This window comes from Lonchura striata, chromosome 2 (assembly GCF_046129695.1).
Source record: "Lonchura striata isolate bLonStr1 chromosome 2, bLonStr1.mat, whole genome shotgun sequence".
Lineage (NCBI taxonomy): Eukaryota > Metazoa > Chordata > Aves > Passeriformes > Estrildidae > Lonchura > Lonchura striata.
The window spans coordinates 97,266,945-97,289,515 of record NC_134604.1 but is presented as its reverse complement, the minus strand read 5'-3'; the positions used below and the strand labels follow the sequence as shown (position 1 = coordinate 97,289,515).

The window sequence follows — 22,571 nt, the reverse complement described above, 5'->3', positions numbered from 1 at the left end:
AGTCTCAAAAAAGACCCTCAACAGAAGACTCACCTCCGGCCCCTATGGAATACTGACACACTCTGGATAAAAGCTTACAAAGACATACCAGCTTACAGAAGGTAATACTCACTTCTCTTCTGAAATTTTTGGAGAGGGAACTTTTGGCAGAAGTTTCCTGCGCTGCTGAGCTTCTTCTAGGAGATGTTCATCTTTAGGGAATATACCAACCATCAGATCCATTGTTGTTTTTATTTTCACATTAGGATCTAGTATGTCTGCTAGAGATTTATCTCTTCCCACAATCTCTCTGGCGAGTTCCTCTGACTTCCAGTCTTCAAAGGTCTTTTCTTTGGCCTTTACATAGCTGGATGCTTGCGTGGCAGCACTGCTGTCCTTCAAGTTGCTCCCAGGTTCTTCAGCTGGTTGAGGGTCTACTGGTTTGGTTCTGGCTTCTGGCTCTACACCTTGCCTGGTGTAAGCACAGAATCGTGAATAGGATTGCTCAGAAGTGCTGAGTGTTTTAATCTGGTCCTTTTCCAAACCACTGGGTAAAGCAGGAGGCTCCATGGTACTGGCAAGGCTCTGCCGACTCTCCTTCTCTGCGCTGCTCTCAGAATGAACTATCTTGATGGGAACCATTTTCACTGTAGTATTGTTGTCTATAACCCTTTCAATTCTGGAAAATAAACAAAATTCATCCTTAGATATGGAAGAACCTTAAATCTCAATTTGTATCTGCAAATCAGAGGGGAAGCCCAAAAAGACAGATAAGAGTAAGGTATGGACTATTCCTAGCACAGTACCTCAAACCCTAAATCTACACGTTATTTTCTGCCCTGGTTTTAAATTGTATTATTAGTTAATTTGTAAGGTACCCTAACATCAGCCTTGTACAATACTCGTGACACAGGACTTCTGTTTGTTTCCATGAACATGAGGGTCCAATCTCAGCAGCCAGGCACCAGATTTCAGACAGGGCTGCTGAATCACCTTTTACCCATTTGCTGCCACAGGCACAGAGGAAAACACGCCCTCGGCCCATCCTCACACAGATCCAACAGTGGCCTCGCCTTTTGGCCTGACAGGCTGATGAGCTGCCTGGGGAGTCTGTGATGCCCCCACATCAATTCTCAGCTCCTCCGAGGCAAGAGACAACAGACCAGATGGGAGCATCCCACAGGCTAGGTTTTCACTGAGCTACAAGAATAACAAAGAAGCACACATGGGAAACCTGGAAATCATTCAAAATTTAATTACATGGTTAAAAAAAAAAATCTTCATTTATAAAATTTCACATATGACATAAAAGCATAATAAATAGAGCCTACCATAGTGTCCTAGTTTTCCACTTGAAGAAGAGAACCCAGTCATTGAAGAGGATAACACACAATTCTGGATATTCTTTTTAAGAGAAGCTTGTAGCAGAAGTTCTGTACTGCACAATACAAAGGGCCACCTTTGCCATTCAGTAAGGAAAGGTATTTAAAGCAGAGGCTAACTTAGATTTTTAAACTAGACAACAACATGTTAAATAACATTACATAAACATCTGCAGTGTATGTAAACCATATAAGAAACTGAAGTCTAGTTTAGTGGTTCTGAGTTTGCAAAAAGTTTAAAATTATTATCATAATGTGGGTTTGGAACCTCTACAGCAAGGAAAGGAACATTGCCTACCAGCTAAAATATCTGGTTTCGTCTGGCTGGGTAGTTTGCCGCCTTTCAGATAAGTGACCAAGTCATACTACAGCTCTTTTCTAAGCGTGGATGTGTCACCTTCCCTAAAATAAGCTTATACGTTTCTACTGTTGGTAAAAGCAGAATCTGTTTGACTTGACATTTTTTGTATCTTGTATTTTAAATGTATATTTGCCTCTGAATGAGGCAAATGAATGAACATGCAGCCCCCAGTAGGTATTTACTTTCCACAAGTGCTTTGTGGATATGCTTTGGCATACCGATCCAACTCCTGGGACAGGTTTTCCAGCCCATGTTGAACCTCCCCACTCCCATTTCATCAGGCTGTTTTCATTCAAGGGGATTGTCATTTTAAAGAGCTATTTCTGTGCCCACTGCTTAGACCAGAGCTCCCCACCTGCAGACTGGGACTCTCCTCCTGACTGCAGCAGAGCTGGGCAGTGCCCAGCCACCACCCCAACCCTTTCTTTTGCTTATTTTAGTTAAATGCCAAACATTTGAAGCTCTATTGAAATATGAAGAAGAACATTTTGGAATTTGGGGGAAATATAAGAGGAATGCATAAATGTATGGAAGGCAACTGGAAAAGAAGTGAGCTGAGTGCAATTCTTCTCCTAAAATGCCCAGCATCTGTTTTGAGGCTTTGAGTACATTCCTCTCAGCCTAGTCAAATATTTTCCAGAAACTTAAAGCATTGTTAAATCAATTGCTTTCAGTAAAAGCAAGGACAGTTCAACATCAGGTGCTTCAAAAATTCTGTTTCTGCAATCACTACCCTCCTGATTTCTGAAGGTTTTCCATTTGTAAAAAGGCAGCGTGAAATTTTTGACTTGCAGCAACCCTTGCTTGTGGACATTCCAAAGCTTAACCCAACCACAAACAGTCCCTCCTTGACTTGAGTTTAGGTTTAGTGGAAATCTATTGATGCACTCCTTTCACCTTTGCTGTTGCTAAACGGCTGTCTTTGGTAATAACCGAGTTGTGTAAACCATCAGTGTACAGTACACCATCAGTACACCACACAGTAATGTGTGTGTGTTTGCCCCACACACATTATTCTACCTAAATCACTGCAGGAAACCCTGCACACACACTCACTTTGGCCTGCTGATGAACAAGACACTTCTGTTAGAAGAGTACAAAAACTATAAGCTAAAATCATCAAACATTAGCTGCCCCCAACATGCAAAGTGGCACGTCCCAATGCCCATACACAAGGAGCCAATAGAAATAATAAGCCAAATCTGATTAACTATGTATAAGATAAATCTATTGAACATATTTTATTCATATGAAATAAATACCATATGAAAAGTTCTGAGATGTGGCTGCTACACTTATTCTTTTTGGCCTGTTTTAGTGAGTAATTTAATTATTAACTAGGGACAATAAGTTGTGTGCAAACAAGAGCTGTCTGGGCCTAAGAATTTTAAATGTTAGCAAAAGATTCACAGGGTAAATACTTCATCATTCAGATATGGGCATATAATTAGGCATACCTCGGTACTCATTTCAATATTAAAACTTAGCAAAAATGGAAGGACAAATACAATTGCTTTTCTACACATGCTTCATATCTGTTCATAAAGAATACATTAAGGAAGTAAAAGCAAAATATTACGGAAGTCATTATCATCATCTACCTTAGCACATGGATTCTAGGGTTCATATGACATATTGCATTTTTCATTGTCAATTATATTATTACTACATGTTAAAAACATAGCAGAATGAAACCTCATTTTCTCCTCTAGTTGTAAGAGGTAAAACATCAAAGCCTATTTAGGAAAAAAGTGATTCATGTTTTCATGTCATGAGGCAAAATAGAAAACCAGTTTGTTCAACCATTTACATTAGAGAAAAGCCATGCCAACTGCTTTTGCTCAGAGAAGCAACCTCTGCATTAATTCAGCTTAGAGTTTTTTTGGTTTTTCATTCTTTAACCATGAACTATAGTGCTGAAGGATTTATGAAAACCAAGATTCCTGAGCTTCCTGGAAGAGTTTGTTATCTTGTGGGAGAATAACCTTTTATGATGTTAGCAGCATATGACAGATGCAGCAATCCATTAATTTCAGTCAGTTGTCTAATTCTGAGTTTATCTACCCTGGGAAACTACTGACAGTCTCCTACTGATTGTTCAGTCCTTGTCAACATGAAGTGTTGAGGACCCCTCCATAGACAACCTGAAGTGCCACATTTCACTCTAAAAGCAACATAAAACCAGTCATGATTTGGCAAGCATATATTAATTACTCTGTGTGTTTTCAGAGCAGATGTTCTCATAAAGGATCCAGCTTCCTTTCCCACATCTGCTTTGCCCCTCCTTACACTGATTCATGTTTATATACAGACTCAGGTAGGGGAAATGATGACAGGGATTTTTCTGACTTTGCCTGTACTTTCAGAGGAAAATCCCTTAGAACCCTTCCCTTTCATTTTCTACTAACTACCAGCTGTAACACCTGGGCAGCACAAGTCAACTAAAAGAAACCACAGACCAGCTGAAGGACATTAATGGTACCAAAAGCCAAAAGGAATTTCACACAAGTATGCGGTGTCTAAAATATGCTGCAATGGCTCAATGCTTAATGAACTTGAAGGATGTGTAAAGAAAAGGAAGAGACGCTCAATAATAAGGTCTAACTGCACAAAAGGGTGTTAATAAAATAGTAGAAGAGTTACATCTAGTACCTGGCTGGGTTCTCATCCTGTAGGGACACAGGAGGTTTATCAGTGAGCTTCTGTGGTGCAAACTGGGGAGAAGGGGACCTTGATGACTCCATGCCAGGCTTTTGAATATACCGATACTTGGAAGATTCAGACTTAAGGTGTGTTTTTTCTTCTAAGTGCTGACAAACATTCTCTGTGGATGACACCTGCTGGAGATGCTGTGGATTAGCACTCTTCAGTTTTCCATTGAAAGCTGCAGGACTCTGACAGAGAGAGGACTGACTGGCAAAGACTTGGGCGGAGCTGGGGGATGAGGACAGAAAGGGCCGGCTGGCTGCTGCCAGCAGAGATTCAGAAGAGGTGCCGAGCGGTGGCGCAGAAGTATCTGGTCGCCTGTATTTATCTCTTTTAGGTGGTGGTGGCCTCTGAGGAGCAGGTCCACGCTTCTTGTTCAGCAGCAATGGCTCTATTCTATGGTTTTCCTCTCCTTTACCCCAGGACTGACAGGAGTGGCTCTCGTTCAAGGTCTGTGGCTCAGAGTAGGGCAGGTAAGGCAGGCTACAATCCTTGCTCTTCTCATTCACATTTTCCTGAGAGTATCGGTAGTCACTAGGCAATGTCCCAGACCTGCCCCGACTCTCGTGAGGCAGAACTGTAGGTTCTTGCACGTGCAAAGGTCTGACAGAAGACTTCCACTTGTGGCCTGAATTCTGGTCCAGTTGATCACTCTTCTCTTGTGGGTTTTCCCTCAGGGCCCCTGTGTCAACTTGCCTAGAGAAAAGAACATGATTTTAGTATGTGTATGAATTTATCTCCTTCAGTGCAAGGCCAACACACCGACCCAGGGAGCTTGAACTGAGATCACATCCAACACTGAACACCAACTCCTCCAATCTATGGTAACTGTACAGCACAAAAACACCCTCTCATGTATGGGCACACATGGTGTACCTAATCTAACGTGATGAGTCAAAACATAATGTCAGGCTAAATTAGGGTATAGAGCACCACAGGACATGACACAACCTCTGGGTAACCCGAGGTGCTGCAGTGTGCACAGCTTACTTAAAAATGCACAGCCAAATGGCCAAACACTGGTAGAAAAGAAAACTGTCTCCAGAAGAGAAATTGTAATACTAAAATTTAATTCTCTTCTTGCTCCAAAGTCAGTAACAAAGTGTGTGAAACATGTTTCTTATCTAAGTGCAATAATACTTCAGAAACATTTTAAAATGTGAACTTTAATTACAAATCTGGAGGGTGAATTTTTGTGTATCTGCTGAAAAATGAAATGAGAGCAAACAAAATGTTTGCTGAAGCTACAAAACTAGGAAGGGGAAAATTGCTATCTCCTGAATTAAGGCAGAGAAGAAAATCTAGAGGTTTATTTTCCAGTCAGAATTATTTTAAGGTTGAACTTCTTTTGCCCTGTCAGCACAAATGGCAAGCAATGGCCAAAAAGGCCTTATCTTATCCTAAATGTTTTTGGGCTTATTCCAGTTTCACACTCTGTCTCTCTAGTCAGGAAACAGCCTTTTACAGTTCCATGCTTGTCCTTTACCATGAGACACATAGTACATTTGTGCTCACCAGGTAAAGACAAACTGGGGAAAGAGCAGAAGGCAGGAGAAAAGTACCTCTGGAGCCCTGAGAGGAGACTGGTTTGCCCTCTGCTTTAAAGGAGGCTGAAGAGACATTATGAGCTTAGAAAACAAGCTGCAACAAAGAAGTCAAAGGCTTCAGAGAGCTACTAATGTAAATTATGCTACTAACAGTGCTGGTCTCTGTATTTTTAAATAGTAATTCTGTAGTCATGCACTACTCAAGCCTTCTTTTGAGGTGACTGTGAAAGGTATTTTTCCCAGCCTATTTGTAAAATAAAATTTACTTGATTTTTTCAATGTAAACATGTTATTCCCAGCCTATTTGTAAAATAAAGTTTACTTGAATTTTTTAATGTAAACACGTTATTAACATCACTGTACCAGTTTTGAGATTGTCTGTAGGCAGTTAACACCAGTGTGTAGGAAAACAAAATTTGAGATAAAAGAACATAAAATAACTGTTAGCTTAAAGTCTGTTGTAAATTCAAGAAGAAAAAAAATTGGAGCAATTACATACTGCATTTCTAATTTAATTAAATTAAAACAAATATTTAAAATTAAGTACTGTGGAAAGATGACTGATTAGATGTGGATTCCTGAGAAATCACATACACTATCTTTCCCTCTCTCTCTCTCATGTGAAGTGTTAAACCTTAAAATTCAATTTTAACTGGTAAATTTTAAATTTAACATGAATGAGGAGATTAGCGTTGTTGACATTCAGGTTTCTTTACCTAAAAGTAGTTGGTTCAGACAACTTCAAGTTGTCTGACAAATTCAGAGTTAATTCTGATTTACAAAACAGAATTGACTCCTCTTTTAACAGTATTGACTTATTGACTCCTCTTATAACAGTAGATGAAGGACAGTTTTGTGAAATAAAAAATAATGCAAAAGGCCAGAAAGACCAGCACTATTCAGATTTGGTTACATGGCATCTTGGCATCTCAAGAGTCAGCTCATTGTCCCTAGTGATTTCAATGTAGGCAGAACCAGGCCTGTAAATACATCCACTAATTTTAATGGAAATATTTACCCAATGAAGACTACAGGCCTTACATATGAAATACTGTGTTTAAACCAGCATTTTTTCATTGTCTAGATAACCCATGAACAGCACAATTTTCTCCTCATTAACCCCTGCAAAAGCTCTTCAGGCCTCCCAATTCACCTTCACATCCATAAGCCACAACAAAAACCAGTGCAACAGATGCTCTCAGGTGCACAGAAAAATCAAGGGTATGACACAAAATGTTGCAAAGACATCAATTACATGCATTACCACAGCCAGTTTGCAAAGTACACCATGAACTTCGCATGCACATTGGGATTGGGAGTGGTGGTGGAAGCAAACAGGACCAAGAACACCACCAATCTGACACATCTGCATATCCAAAACATGTAACCAATATACTCATATATATATATCTATTTATCTGGCTCAAAAGTAATGAATGCTCTAGCAGTCCTGTCACTTTCCAAAACTGAGCAAAAGGACAAAGAATCACAGCAGAGAGAAATTTAGAGATGCCATATTTGCAAACACAGAGATAAAATTCAGAGATTACACATATGACTTCATAAAGCTTCCACAAAATTAATAAAAATTTTGCAGCGCCACACAAAATGGATCTGAGGAGAAGTGGTGGTACATTCAACACTGAAGCTAAATTGCATTCAGTGTGAGTGCATCTTCATGCAAAACATGCTCATGACATTATTTTGGAGAGATGTAAGCTTACTGTTCAGAAAGGAGGAAAAGAAAACAAGCTTCAAGCCCCAGGAGAACACAGTGGCAAGAACCTGCAAAGGTGTTACATTATTATCAATACTGAGAAGTCCACTGAGCTGTTTGCTATTTGTCAGTGTATCATGTAATAATATGCCCAGAACACAGCTGATTTGGAAATGAGGCCCATAGGATTATGCAAAGATAACATACCACTGAAAGGAACTTATAATTTATAACCAAACATCACAAAGTGAGAAACAGAACAGTTTTAAATCATCTGAAAACATGACAATTGACTTAATTACTATTTTCATTCTAGATAACAAACCAGCCAACATCAAAACCATTAAACTCTTAGCTATCTTCAAACCCAAAGCTCCCCCACCCCCATAATACAATGCCACGATCACCCAAGTTGCAGGAACCTTTCTAAGACAACAGAACCAGGAAAGCTCATACAAATTCCCCACCCAGGCACGGCACATTACAGCTTTCACTGTCAGACAAGTTACAGCAGTCACTTAACCCGAGCTGCAAAGGAAGTGTAATTAAGAGTCTTATGCTATTGCTACAAAGTAGTATTCAGTAAGGGTGAGTCTAGTACAGGAGTCTAACATGAACCTTTTCTACTGCATTTGTTTTTAGTATTTTGCTGTAGGAGTTTTCATACCTAAGTGGCAGGAGGCAAAAAACCAATGCAGGCTTCTAACTGAAAAGAAGGAATTGCTTCATTACATAAACCAGTCCTTCACATTTTTGAGAAGCTCTCATTTAGTAGAGGGCTCAGCATTCCCAGAGGGGATCTGTGTGGAGAGACAAGAGGCTGAGCACTCATCAGTGAATGCAGGAGGAGCTCTGCTCTGTGTCTTGCACTTTCCCAGTGGCCATAGCCACCAGCATCACTTACTGCAGTGGGGGTGGGAATGTGGATCTCCATACTGGCACAAAGGACTTTCTACATAAATGGACAAGTACATCTCTCAGTTTCCTTCTGTCTCCCTTAGCTTGGAGAATACACACTCAAGACTGAAATGTAAAGACTAAGCTGGGCAAAAACTTCCCAAGTCTCATCCCCAGCCTGGACACCTCCAGTCCCCCAAGCAATAATACAACAGGCTATTCCAACAAACTAGAGAGAGGTAACGGTAATGTGAGCTCTTGCATGAAGGTTAAAGCATATACACATACACATAAATACACACTAACCTGGAGTCTGCCAGTCAAGTCAGTGAGCATTTACAAAAATGAATCATTATGTATAGATGTCTATCAGAATAATAACATTTTTGGTTGCCATAAAAAACAACTCCAAATCACTTTCTTCATTTGCCCCATACACAAGACTTGACTAAATCTTGATAGAGAGACAGAATGATCTGATCCAATGTTGTATCTCAATAAATGAAAGTGATTGCAATAAACTCAATGTGTTTGATTTTTATCTGTCTGATTTACAGTTTCTTGAGAACACTTTCAGGCCAAACTAAACAGTGCCACAAGACACTCTGACTTCAAAATCCCAGACCAGATAAGCTTTGCAAAAATGCATTAGCCAACATTTGAAAAATGTATCATTCATGAAGGACCTGACCTCTGTGCAAAAGTTTCACCATAAAACATAAGCACAGTTATATAGCCAATGATATGTCCTGCACTAACTCACTGACAAAGGAAAGCAAATGGAGTGCCTGTTTTTGATTTAATTTAAATTCCTTCTCAAGAACTACAAGGTACACTGGAAAAAGGCCTTCATACCTGAGCATGACTCGACCATAAAAGTCCTCACCCTACAAAAACGAACACTCTCAAAATGCAGGCCACAGTTTTGCAGTCCCTTTAAGGTGACCACATGCGGATACTCTGCCAGAAGAGGCAGTCTCCTTCTTAGACACTTTGAGCTTTGTCTTCCTGCTCTTTCCAGCATACTACAGAAGGAATTGCACAGCCTCACAGAAAACTGGATCAAGGATCTGACCTGGCTTGAAACAGATAATTATGTGGCTTAAAGCAATTAGGAAACACTGTCTTTGCATATGACAAAATTCTGTTTATAGGCACAGCTCTTGCCAATACTTTTCAAGCTATGAACTTCATGTGCTGAAACTGTGTTTTCATTGTGTATTTTTCTGGCACTTGGCACACTGGGATCCAAAAGCACTTCTGCAATAACGCACAAATAAAGGGTGGTTTCTTCTATCCAGTGTAGTTCTGCTTGAGACAGCACAATGCTATGAAGTTAGAAGGGGGTGCATAGGGCAAGACTGTTGTAAATTCAGGAAAAAATTTGCCACTGAATGCCACATTTTAATCCATATTGATAAGTACCAACTAATGCATAGTGGGTGCCTTCTATGATTTCAGAAACTTCAAAGGTTCAAAGGCCTCAGCTCTCCTAATACAAGAAAGGTGGAAGCCAAGTAGGATGTTCTAGGCTATCTCAGGTCTCACAAGATACCTATGTTTAGACAACCATTTAGCCAACCAAGTTTAGCCAACTTAGAATTAAACCTGAGCTCTCTGTGGACTATAACTTGACTCAGAACTTCATTTGCACATAGATGTCTCCCTTCTATTATTTATCTGAATCCTCATCTGAGTCCCATATCCTTTTTTTTTTTTTTTTTTTTTTTTTTTCCCCAGAGGGTCCAGGACCACTTAAGCCCTTAAATTGGTTTTACTATTGCAACACTCAGGAGACACTGACAACACAACACCAGAATTTAGACATGCAATACCAGGGCAATTATTTCACCAGTGGTTCATTTTTTCTGATGAACTCTCTATCTGCTTTCACTACTGAGTCAGTACAGCACACACTATCCACCAGATAGCAACACAGGGAGCATATTCCAAAGATGCTGTATACGACAGCTTTATGAAAGTACTTAGAAAACTTAAAAGATAAATGCAGAGAATAAAGATCCCTCTAAAGAACCATGATGGCTGTACCCTACAGTCATGCCATGAAAAGGCACAGCATATAAGCCACTACAAAGAAGTAGACCTGTCCACTGCCTTGGTCTGAAGAGACAGTTGATGGCAACTAGCATCCAAGAAGCACTACTGAAGCAAATGGTCCTGAAACCAAAACACATGTTAAGATTAAAAGAATAATGAATACCGAATGATGAGAGAATGCTTTCTCTCTCTCAAGGGAAAAAAGAAAAAGGCCAGTCAGAAGACAACTGAAGGTACAAAACTAGCAAGATATTTCACAAAGTATATCCCACAGCACATCACTGGTACACTACAACCCGTTTATCATGGTCCGAGTCTTGGTTTTCCAACTCTGTCTCTGAAAGCCTGTTAACATTATCCATGCCTCAATGGCAGCTATCTGTTTAGTCTGTCACACTAAATACAGCTTACTTGTTGCACCCAATGTGATAAAGCAAAATGTCACTCTACCTTAACAACCCTTGCATTATCACCTGGCTTTATCATGGAATAAAATACAGTAACAGGCACTGCTTGCCAGTCCATCAATCCCAGCAGAATTTCTCTCCTGTCCTGCATGCATGGCACCATACACACTGCAATGAGTTTTCATACCTCATTCTGCCTCTCTAAAAATGTTACCTCTTTCCCCATGAAATTCAGAAATAAATAACAAAGAACATGTCCACTCCAATTCTGCAGTAAATAAAAGTTATGTTGATGGATGTATGTAGGCCAGTCATGGATAACAGCAAAAGACACAGGCCCATAACAAAAAATAAAATCTGATTAAAATTATATTTCTTATAGCAGCACAAGGGCCTTTATGCAGAAGGGAAGAATTTTGTGGGAAAGGGCAGGGGGAGCGATGCTTTCCTTTCCTTAGTTCAGAAAACAAAAGCTCCTCCTTCATTCTGCTGCACATCAAAAATAAACAATAAAAGGTAATTTTTATGGCTGTATTCTTACTGCTTTATCTACTGCATTCTTCTCCTAGCACAGAGGGGATTACCTGCATGGAATTAAAATTACTTCTACTCAAGTCAGCCAGTTAATATGTTCAGTACTTACACACTAATATTCTGAATCATCAGAATATCCCACCAATATAACGAGAACCATCATATTACACAAATGGCAACCACTGCAGAGACAAAAGACAATATTTTCCAACACTGTTAACAAGGAAATCACAGTCACATTAAAAAAGCTCAAAGAAGAATGATTGTTTTGTCAATTTACTAAAAAACCCCCTACATTCCAGTTGCCACTCCTTTGATTATTTTTACATTTAGACTTTTTTGCCCTGATAAAGCTGTTGCTGTTTTCTTGTTGCTATTACTACTGAAAACAGCTGCTTGCAGCTGAACAAGAATTAGGTAACAGAAGACAAGCTATAAAATGAAACACTTTGTGAATAACAACTAGGTCACCTGGGATTCTCAGGCATTCTCTCACCAAAAAGAACACATAGTTAGCTTATCTCTAAAGGAAAAAAAAAATCCTAAACCAGTTGTTTAAATTAATTAGCATGCACACATTTCAATAGCCATCTTTTCACTCTGAGCCACACTCACCGCTTGCTTCTAACAGTCACATCCAATTCTCTCACACTCCCAGCTAACAGCTCCTGCTGCTGTGGAAAAGGTCTTCATGCAAGCCTGTACTCCCAGTAGCAGGCTTGCCAGGCAAATAACAAGATGAAAAGCTCTCGCACCACCCCTAGCCGAGAGGAACCCTGAGCCTGGCACCCTGAGCCACAACAACGGCACTGCAGCTCTCAGTCCAGAAAACAAGTATTTTCCAAAGGCACTGCCTTCTAATTCCAATGTGCATGATGCCAACTGTGAAAACAAAAGCTGCTAAAAACAGCGCGTGTGTCTGCGAGCATATGCACACAGAGCATCTTAGCTGGAATTAACTCACGTTTTCCTCCTATTCTCCCAACCCATCAGCAAGCAGAGCAGTCGACTGCACTAAGCAAAATAAAATTCTGTACCAAGCATTGCATCATTGCTAATTTGTTACTGTAGCTTCTGCTGATAGAGGCAGAAGATGCAGCCTGTGCTCAAAGACCTGAAGAACAAAAGAAATACTGTATGAATTAACACTGCAAATTTCTGTTCGCAACCGACAAAAAATGGTAAATACAAATCTCTAGCCATTTCTTTCATGCTTTAACACTAAAGACAAGACAATCTTACCAGGATTTACAGCTTTTTACCCATATTCACTGGATATGTCAGCTTTACATCCCTGCAAATGTGCCAGCCAGTTTGAAAGCCTTGCAGAACTGAATCTGTCTCAACCTCTGCGTCTCATTTACTGTAACACAGAGGATTTTCAAAGCCATGCCTCACAACAGCTGGCTTGTTTTTGCCTGCTTCCTATGATTGACAAGTTCATACAAGCTCTGTCAACTTTAACCTTGATAAGTGAAGGCTTAGTCTGTATTGTATGTTACATCACCAGAAACTTCTGACCTCAGGGAAAAGATCTCAGAGACTTCAAAGCTTTTCCTTTCCTCCACCCCCACCTCCTGGATTTGCTTATTAAAGAAAAAAAAACCAACAAAACTTAAAAGTCCTTTAATTTTTAAGGGTTTTCATTTGTGAAAATCATGATCTGCATTTCCACAACTACAGCTCTGCAAGTTTTAACTATTCACAATAATTTTAAAAGATCAGTGTTTCACTAAGTTCCTCTCTGAACAACATTCAAATAGCCAGGTCTTTAATTCCAGAGGAGAGTCTTCATCAACAGCCCTCCAGCCTGAATTTTTTTGCATGTGTTGTGTGCACAGGCGCCCTCTCTTGCAGGAGATTCTGCAGGGAAAGAACTGAATGCTTTCATGCTGCATGAGCACACTGCCACCCCCACGCTCCATCTTTAGAAGGCATCATGGCTTTCATCAGAGCAAAGCTCAAGCTCCTTTCAATTTATCCATGAGAACACATTAAAGACTTAATAGAAAAGTTATGGATAAGGCTTTAATATGTATGAAAAGATAATTTTAAAGATGACCACTTTAAGAGGAAAATGTTTTTTAAACTGCACACAAAACCACATAGAGCAGCTAGATATCTAGTTAATAACCTCCCCGAAATTTTTTCTGCCTCCAAAAGCTGCCTATTTGATTTCAGTAGAGAGCGAGAAGGACTTCAAGAGAAAAATCCAGTTTACATAATACAATACAACTGGTTAACAGATTGCAGAAAGTCTGGCTGGCCCATGCAGAGAAATGGAAGATATAGCTGCCACATTACTTTTTAGCACAAAACTTCACTCACATTTACTGATATAAACAGTCTCCTGCATGACAGTAAACCATAACCACGTTGCCTAAGGGCTTATAGCAGAAAGAGAATATTTCACAGGCTAGCTTTTAGTACCAGAACACCATAAAGCCATTCTGTATGTCAGAAATGCATGAATTGCTACACTGAGGAGACAAATCAGTCACCTATTTCCAATTATGCTTTTCATCAAGTCTCTTAAGGAAAAATAAAATCTACAATGCATCAACACATTATGTTTTTATGACTTTAACCACTGGAGACTACACCTTACATTAGCTCTAAATCTCCATATTCAACTGTTATCAACAGGGCTACATATAGATAGCTGAATTTTAAGCAATGCAACAAAAATGCACATCTGTAGATGGTCTGCATTCTAATCCTATTTCCAGGAAAAGCAGTAATATCAAATCAGAATACAAAAACTAACTAATGTGTAAATTTATCTCTGTTTCTCTCTCCACACTTTTGTGTGTTATTCTTTCACTCACACCCAATTTCAGAATAATGTTTAGGACTTCTTCCAGCTACTCATGCTTGGTAATACTTACCTTTAGGGGCAGGAGAGGAAACTTTTCTTAAGAAGAAACCACCCTCCAACATCTCCTTTTATCAGCCCATGATGGCCTCACATACTCCTAGCTGTCACTGCATGCACAGGGAGGAGAACAGATGTGCCAAGAGCAATTAAAGCAAAAATAACTACTTGGTAGCAAAAAGCTACAAGTAGTAAAAAGGGAAATAAGAGATAGGATGACCAATCTCAAGTTTAGAAACAGGGATTCAAAGTTCACCTAATAAACCAGAGGGAGGGGGAGAGTCCACATTTTCAAGGGTGTGGAGAATGCACAAATTGGATGGGGGAGGAACAGGGCTGTATTACTGTAGTACTGCAAACCAAGCACAGGTCTTGGAGGTAGTCCAACACCCATTTAATGAGCTGTTGGTGAGCCTTGTGGAGCATCTCACTAATCTGCAGGACGCACACCTGACAGCCGCCGGCTGCCAGGACAGCAAGGAATAGGGAGGCAGTGGCAGGAGCCTGCAAGTTTTAACAATTTATTTAGCCACAACCAACCCCCAAATCCCAAAATAATGCATTTGTGATGCTTATGAAGATGCCCACGCATCTCTCAGCTCATCTAGCATGGAAGTTTTAAAATGGACAACAAGAGGAAGAAAAGGGCTACAAGTGGGACAATTTATCATGCAACTTCTGCCTTGATCCTGAGGCATGAGAAGAATCTGGTGCAATACTTAGCTATTTGAAGAGCTACCCTGTGCCAGTGGCCATATGTATTTAGATGAATCTTTTTTGAAAGATTAAGAATCCACACAGTGGTATTTAATTTTGAAAAGGACATTTCCATACATGAGATGAATATTTTTCAAGAGAAAAAGCCAGATGGTATAATGCTAAGAGATAACATACAACTGAAAATATAATATATGAAACTCAGAGAAAATGTGTAACAACTACCAAAACACCCAACCACCATTCTTCCTTCCCTCTCTCTGCCCCTTCCAAAGGTTGAATTAAATAGCAATTGAAAGGAACATCCACCAGAGAACTTAGATCCTATGCAAATGAGGAAAACCCAAAACTAACCTAGCAAATCAGATGTATAAGCAAAATATGGTAAATAAAGAATTTTTCAAAGAAAAGCTGAGGTACAAATCCTTAGGGGTGTTAGGATTTAAAAAAAAAAAAAGAAAAAAAAAAAAGAAGGGAAAAAAGGGCACTTCTTTAAACACAATATCTGCCAAACAGATTATAAGGATGAAAGTACAATAGTAAGAAAACAAAGCAAATAAGGTTGCAGGAAAAAATTGACACAGTCTCCACTTTACAACTCCACAAGCAAAGAACCGCCTTTGCAGGAACTATTCTCAGATGCTGCACACCATTAAGAGTGGGTACTCATAAGCTACCTGGGCCATGTGACAATCACCTGAAACTTCCACAGGAAATTGTTGAACTGGGATCTGTGATGCACAGCTACCCACTCGTCTGATACTTGCACAGCTGCTTGAGTACAGTGACAAACAGTGTTGGGGAAAAGAAGGTGTGAGGGTGCTGAAGAGAAAGAATGAGGGAAAGAGAGCAAGAATTAAAAAACAACTCCTCATTATGAATCTGAAGAACTTCAGAATCATAAACTTAACATGTGAAATAAGCAAAAATGTAGAAATTTTATTAAGAGATTCAGAGCTGCACTAGCGAGTAAAATTGACGAATAATTTGGGCATGTGTAGAAAAGATACGTCTTGGATGCACTAATAATCTTAGAAAGAGTAACTATACATAGGAATAAGAGTGATCTGGATGACAGAGACTTTGGATTTTTAGATGAGTTATATAAAGTTAAATTTTATCTCACCTGAGGCTCTTAAAAATTTGACTCCCATGAGACAAGAGTCCTCACTGGTCTCATCACATCATTCACATCAGAACTCATTAGATACAGATTATTCAAAAAAGGGGTGAAAAACTAGGTGGCAGCAGTTGCTGCTATGAGGAAATTATTCAGATTTAATAAATGCAAAGTAACCTACAGGAGAGATTTTCCTATACTTCACCAACCTATACAATGATGTACAACAGAAATTACTACTACACAAGTTAGGAACAGCTGAATTTCACAGACTGTTCTATGAACATACAATCTTTGCACTTCACAGCAGTAAAAAACAAAACAAAACCCCCAAAATAAAACAAAGATAGGCAAACCAGCAGAGGCTTGACAAGATACTCAGCTGCATGGCTCCTGGTTTGCCCTGGTTTTCTGTTCCCCCCTCCAAGCATCTGCTACTGGCTTGCATAAAGAAAAAAAACCTGTCTAGGTAGACCTTTGGCCTGCTTTTAAGCATCAACATCCAGCAGCTGCCATCCTGTACCAGTGATTCAAGGTTCCACTGTCTCAGAGTGTGATATTTATAAATCTGTTATTAGTCAGTCACATATGCTAGCACACTGAAATGACATAATGGTTCATGGAAATGGAACTTAAATTAATTACAAGTATTCACAAACCTAAGGATGATGAAAGGTTACAGGAGGTTTCTCATATATGAATAGATGCTGTTAGACTCACTCCCCTCTATATGCACAGCAAGAGCTACAGTAGGTTTTCAAACAAAATATAAACTCTTTAACAGCCCAGACTGTACTGTGTCATTGCTGTATGTCACACACAATGACATCACTGGCAAAAGAATGGTCTAAGAAATGCCTTAATAATCTGTATCCCATGACAAAGAGATGCTAAGGACATGGACCTGCTGGAGCAAGTCCAGAGGAGTGCCAGGGAGGGGATCAGAGGGATGGAACACCTCTCCTGTGAAGACAGGACAAGAGAGTTAGAATTGTTCAGCCTGGACAAGAGAAAGCTCTGTGGAGCTTGTTAACACATGCATGAAATGTTTGCCAAAGCAATTTTCCCACTGATTTCTAAGGAAACAGCTGGACAAGATCATACTATTTCTTCCTCACACAGAAAAGGAGGAAAACATTTTGCTTACATAGCTCTGGTAATGTCTTGGTAAATCCTTCAATACCTGAGACATACTTGTCCTGCAATGTCAGGAAAAGTAACTCACAGTTTGACTGTTAACTGCAACAATAAATGAGGAACCTCAGGATGGTCAACAAGGCCAAATGCCAGGTTCTACTCGTGGGTCAGAGACATCCCAAGCAGAAGTTCAGGCTAAGAATGGACCAAGATCAGCCTTGGGGGTGCTTGTGGACAAAAGTTCAATAATGACTTGGCAGTGTGCACTCCCAGCTCAGAAAGCCAAATGGCTACACCAAAAGCAGTCTGGCCAGCAGGTCAAGGGAAGGGATTCTTCCCCTCTATGCTGCTTATGTGAAACCCCACCTTGATTACTGCATTCAGCTCTAGGGTTCCCAAAAGAAGAAAAATGTGGCCTTGTTGGAATGTGTCCAGAGGAGGACCACTACTATGACCACAGGACTGGACCATCTCATTGAGGACAAGCTGAGAGAGTTAGGGCTGCTCAGCCTGGAGAAGAAAAGGCTCCAGGGAGACCTTACAGAAAAACTGGAGAGGGACTTTTCACAAAGGCATGAAGTGATAGGACAAGGGGGAACGGCCTTAAGATGGAAGAAGGCAGGTTTAGATCAGGTATTAGAAAGAAATTCTTTACTGTGAGGGTGGTGAGGCACTAGAATGGGTAATCCAGAGAAGCTGTGGACTTCCCATGCCTGGAGGTACAAATGAGCAGCCTGGATGAGTCTCTGAGTAACCCAGTCTAGTGAAAAGCTCCCTGGGCATGGCAGGAGGGTTGGAACCAGATGATTTTTAAGGTCCTTTCTGAAACGAACTATTCTAGGATTTAATTATTCTTAATAAAGAAGCTTAAAATAGATATGCAACACAATGCTGGCAAAAGTTCCCGTTAACTATTTTAGGAAATGGCCCTTTTGCTACATATAAAAACTCCCAAGCCTTCAAGTTTTGTATTTCAGTAGCTCAGTTCCTTTTTCACCTGATCCTAACACTGTATACTGGTACCTTATTAATTTTTTTGCCATCACAGTGAAGGAAACCCAAACAAAATGTATAATTTAAAATTTCTGGAGTTATAAAAACCTGTGTAGTTTCTAAGAATATTTCCAATGACTAATTTACATCATCTACCATTGTGAACATGAGGAAACTAATTTGTCCAAATGTGTATTGTGGATTGTTGGGGTTTTTCCCCTCCCTGTTAATTACTTCTCATAGATATGTAAACCCCAACACCTATAATGCTCACAAATCAGAAAAAGCTAAGAGAAGTAACTGTCTTATTTACACATGTACATTTTATATGTCTGTACATATATACATACAAACATCCATATAGGCATGATACAAATAAACACATACACAAATGGAATACTGGTAATTTTTAAATCCTTTTCCATCTCACTCAGTTCAGAAGACACAAGTTGTTGCTGAAAGTCCTGTGTTGCTGAAAGTCTGCCTCCTTCCTTGCAAAATAATTTGCTGCTCCTCTTCTCTTGGTAAGCATGGAGCCTAGATATTTGCCAGGTGTTGAAAAATCTTGCTTGTAAAGACCCTAATAAAAAACCTGGGAACATATCTATAAACTCCTGTTTCTGGATTATCAAAGATTTTTTTAGAACATTATACTTGGGCATTTAGGACAACTTAAGCATTAAAAAATTATTTTTATTTTGGTTTTGTATTGTAAAGGCTGCTCCTCTGTCTTCAAGAGCTCAACTCAAATAGGAGTAACCACTAAGGTATGAAAACACTGAAAAATATTTTACAGTGTTTAATTAGAGTTGAGTCACACTGTGGTCCTATACTTGACACGCATATGCTCTTGGACTTGACACCTATTAAATGTCAAAGTATTTTCTGCAACGTGTGATCTCAGATATACTTTTTCACTTTCTGAAGTTAAGTAACTTTAATAGACATCAAAAGAACAAATTAATAGAGCTAGGAGTCAAATGTTCTTAGAAAGTAAATAAAGGCAGTGGCTGTAAACATCTCTAGTAGATGACAATCTTAAGAATTAGATCATAAAGCATGATTCTTTTGATGCAGAATGACTTATGTGTACATGTCATACTGCAGGAACCCAGAGACTACTGGTCAGAGCATCCATTTCTCTCTAACTTTTTGAAAGTCTATTTCAGCTTAGAAATTGTGGAGACTTCTATAAGGAAGGTAATTATATAATCAGTTTAAGTCCTTTTACAAATGCAGAAAGAGAGACATGTTTAAAGAAACACAGATTTCACATCCGTAAAAAGGTAAGCTTTTGTAACTAATTAGACTAATTTGAAATAGACAAAATAAAAAAGTTTTTTTTTTTTTTTTAACAGATCAGCTGAATTGCATAATGCTTTTAAGCTTTCCTAAAATTAGGAACATACATAGAATCACATCAACCTCTCAGTATAAAAATCCTCATCTCATATAGGATGACTGCATCCCTGTGAGTTCATAACAATAGTGGTTTGGTTCTTCCATAAGAGATGACAGTGGCTGCTATGGACCCCTATTTTCTCTTCCTACAAAATACCCTAAACTATAAAATACCGCAGTTCAGGAGAACATGGTACAGTTCTTCTAAAAAGGGAGATGAACAACCTGAATTCACTGGAAGCACTCAATAATCTCAGAGGGGAAAAACAGAGCTCAAAGATGAAAGAAGTTCACAAACTCTCATAATCAATTCAACATGCACACACCCCCCACACCCCCCCCAATTTTTCAAAGTACTGTTAATTTACATTTTACAATTGTGTGGTAAAAAAGAACAGCTAAGAAAATACTATAGCAATACACTCAGGAGAAAAGAAATTAATCAAACATCTTTATTTTTGCTTGCTTGTTTTTAAAAACTCAATTGCTGCTACAATATTCAAACCCTTTTTCATTCTAGAGTCAGTGCATTTAAAAAAAATTTCTATTTCTGAAGAAAATAATTAGGGAAGCTGTAAATGGTAGCAATTAAAAGTTTATTTCAAGGGGTTTTTTTTTGTTTTGTTTGTTTTTGTTTTGTTTTTTTCAAAACTACTGAAGGGGAGGGAGGCCAGAGGTACCCTGTAATGTAGGACAGTCTCTAAACTAGAGAAAGCACCCACGGACTCCACAGCTGTCTCTCAGCTTGGGTTCCTGAAAATCTCATGCCCATAAATGCAGAAGGGCCACTCCCGTGTTCAGCCCCATCACATTTTGGTAGCACGAAGGACACTATAGCACACAGGTCCGAGTAGCACAAATAAACAGCTGCCAGTTATTTAATCCAAACATAAATTTTAAAAGAGAGTATTAAATATGACCATAAGGAAGACCTCAGATTTGTTTACTATTCATGTTCTAGAATATACCCTGAATTAGGTAGATTTGCTGGCCATTTGCAGATTGCTAGATTTTAAAAATAGAAAGCTAAATGCCTTTAGGGCAGCTGAAAAATCATAAAACCAATCCATGCCATGAGGCCAGTTCCTTTTGAGCACAAGAATGCCTTGTAAAAAAGGAGCACACGGAAATAGATATTCTTTCCCATAAGGCAGCCATTCATTATCACGCAGTGGTGGTTCAGAGCACAGGAATTAAATGCCCAAATGAGGGATTTTAATCAGTTATTTTTTTGAATACAGAAGGCATATCAAGCCTCTGCATTTCACAAAACCTGCTATAATGCACTAAAACAGCCAAATACCACATCTGAAATAGTGTGTCAGAATATGCTCCAGCTGAAAAAAAGTTACTGCAGCTGGTGCCCGGGCACGTGACTTTCCATGATCATAAAGCAAGAATTGTGCTGCACAAACACTGCTAAAATGCTGGCGTAGGAGTATTATTCATAGGCTTTTGTGACTCGGCTTCGGCGCTGGTGGATGGAAATCATTCCACTCGCCCAGAGGCGCTGCCCTGCTCCCGGCTGACAGTGCCCGCCCCACCCGTGCGCACACTCGCACCCCTGTGGCTGCTCCTTTGAGAATCACTACCCTAAGTACAAAGGGCTGCCAAAAACTAGAGAAAGAGGGGGTGGCCTCTTCAGCTAAGCCATAAGCAATGCAAAATACAATTATTTTTGTATTTCTGTATTTTTGTATTTTGTACATTGCAGAACGCACAAATAAATACTAATTTTTTACAAGGTTTTATGGTCACAGCTAGAGTTTATGTTTGGTACAGTTCATCATTTGCTCTCCCTTGAGAGATTAAAACCACTTACAGAACTGAGGAAAGCCTACAGAGGTTCTTTTTTCCTATGCATGGGTTCCCTCTGTTATGAAACCCAGGGCTGTCAGACCTGGCAGCAGCAGCGTGTGCACAACCCCAGCTCTGCTCTGGCAGCTGCAGAACCAGCGACTGCTGAAATCACTGCCTACACCCATCAGGCCAGAACCAGGAGAACCCTCAGCAGGCTAGACATCTAAAGGATTTTAACTACACTGTGCATACAGGCACACCTTTGAAAAGGGTTTGGAAACATTGTATATTAATTAAAACATGAATTTACAGAGAAAATCACAGCTCTTCAAACAGTAAAACAAATTTTAGTGTCTTCTATTCATGTACTGTATTCTGTAAAGCCAGAAGAAAAGCAAAGTCTGATTTACAGCACTACTATGCTTCAGCAGCATGCTATCTTTGCCAGGGATAATACTGGAAATCTCTTTTGGGAAACCCCAGGACCCCCATCTACCCCCATAAAAACCCATAACTATCACACAAATAATTCATGCACACAAAAAAGAATCAACTGCCTTTGAAGAAAATATAATGTACTCAACACTCAATTTCTTTAAGCTCACACTAGACACCCCAAAAATGTCAGTCCCAACATTAATTCTATTATATATATTGAAGTATTTGGGGAGAAGGAGGGAAATAAGGGAAGAAGGCACTGCAGAAACTCTGAAATCATCACAGCAGAACTTGCAGTTTGAGTCAGGAAAAGATCAGATCAGAGAAATTTGTCAAAAAGATTGGTCAAAATCATCTTTTAGAGAGACAAATTAAGAAACACTATGCTTACCTTACAGTGCAGTTCCTTTCATCCAGTTTGTTAATGTTAGACAAAATACACTCCCCATCTTCCTTTAAATCCTCTGCTTGCCTCCTTACTTCAACTGGTACTTTCTAAAAG

At 39.5% G+C, this 22,571-nt stretch overlaps 1 protein-coding gene across 3 annotated transcripts in view; it reads right to left on the bottom strand.

The window, feature by feature from the left end:
• Positions 1–22,571, bottom strand: part of SHROOM2 (shroom family member 2) — a 117,115-nt gene that overhangs the window by 12,609 nt on the left and 81,935 nt on the right. For all 3 annotated transcript variants that reach the window (XM_021527747.2, XM_021527748.2, XM_021527751.2), the window contains 3 exons: positions 22,461–22,564; positions 4,375–5,124; positions 113–658 (listed from right to left, as the gene is read on the bottom strand). In XM_021527747.2, the coding sequence (XP_021383422.2) occupies positions 113–658; positions 4,375–5,124; positions 22,461–22,564 (1,400 nt within the window). The remainder of the gene's footprint in view (positions 1–112; positions 659–4,374; positions 5,125–22,460; positions 22,565–22,571) is intronic.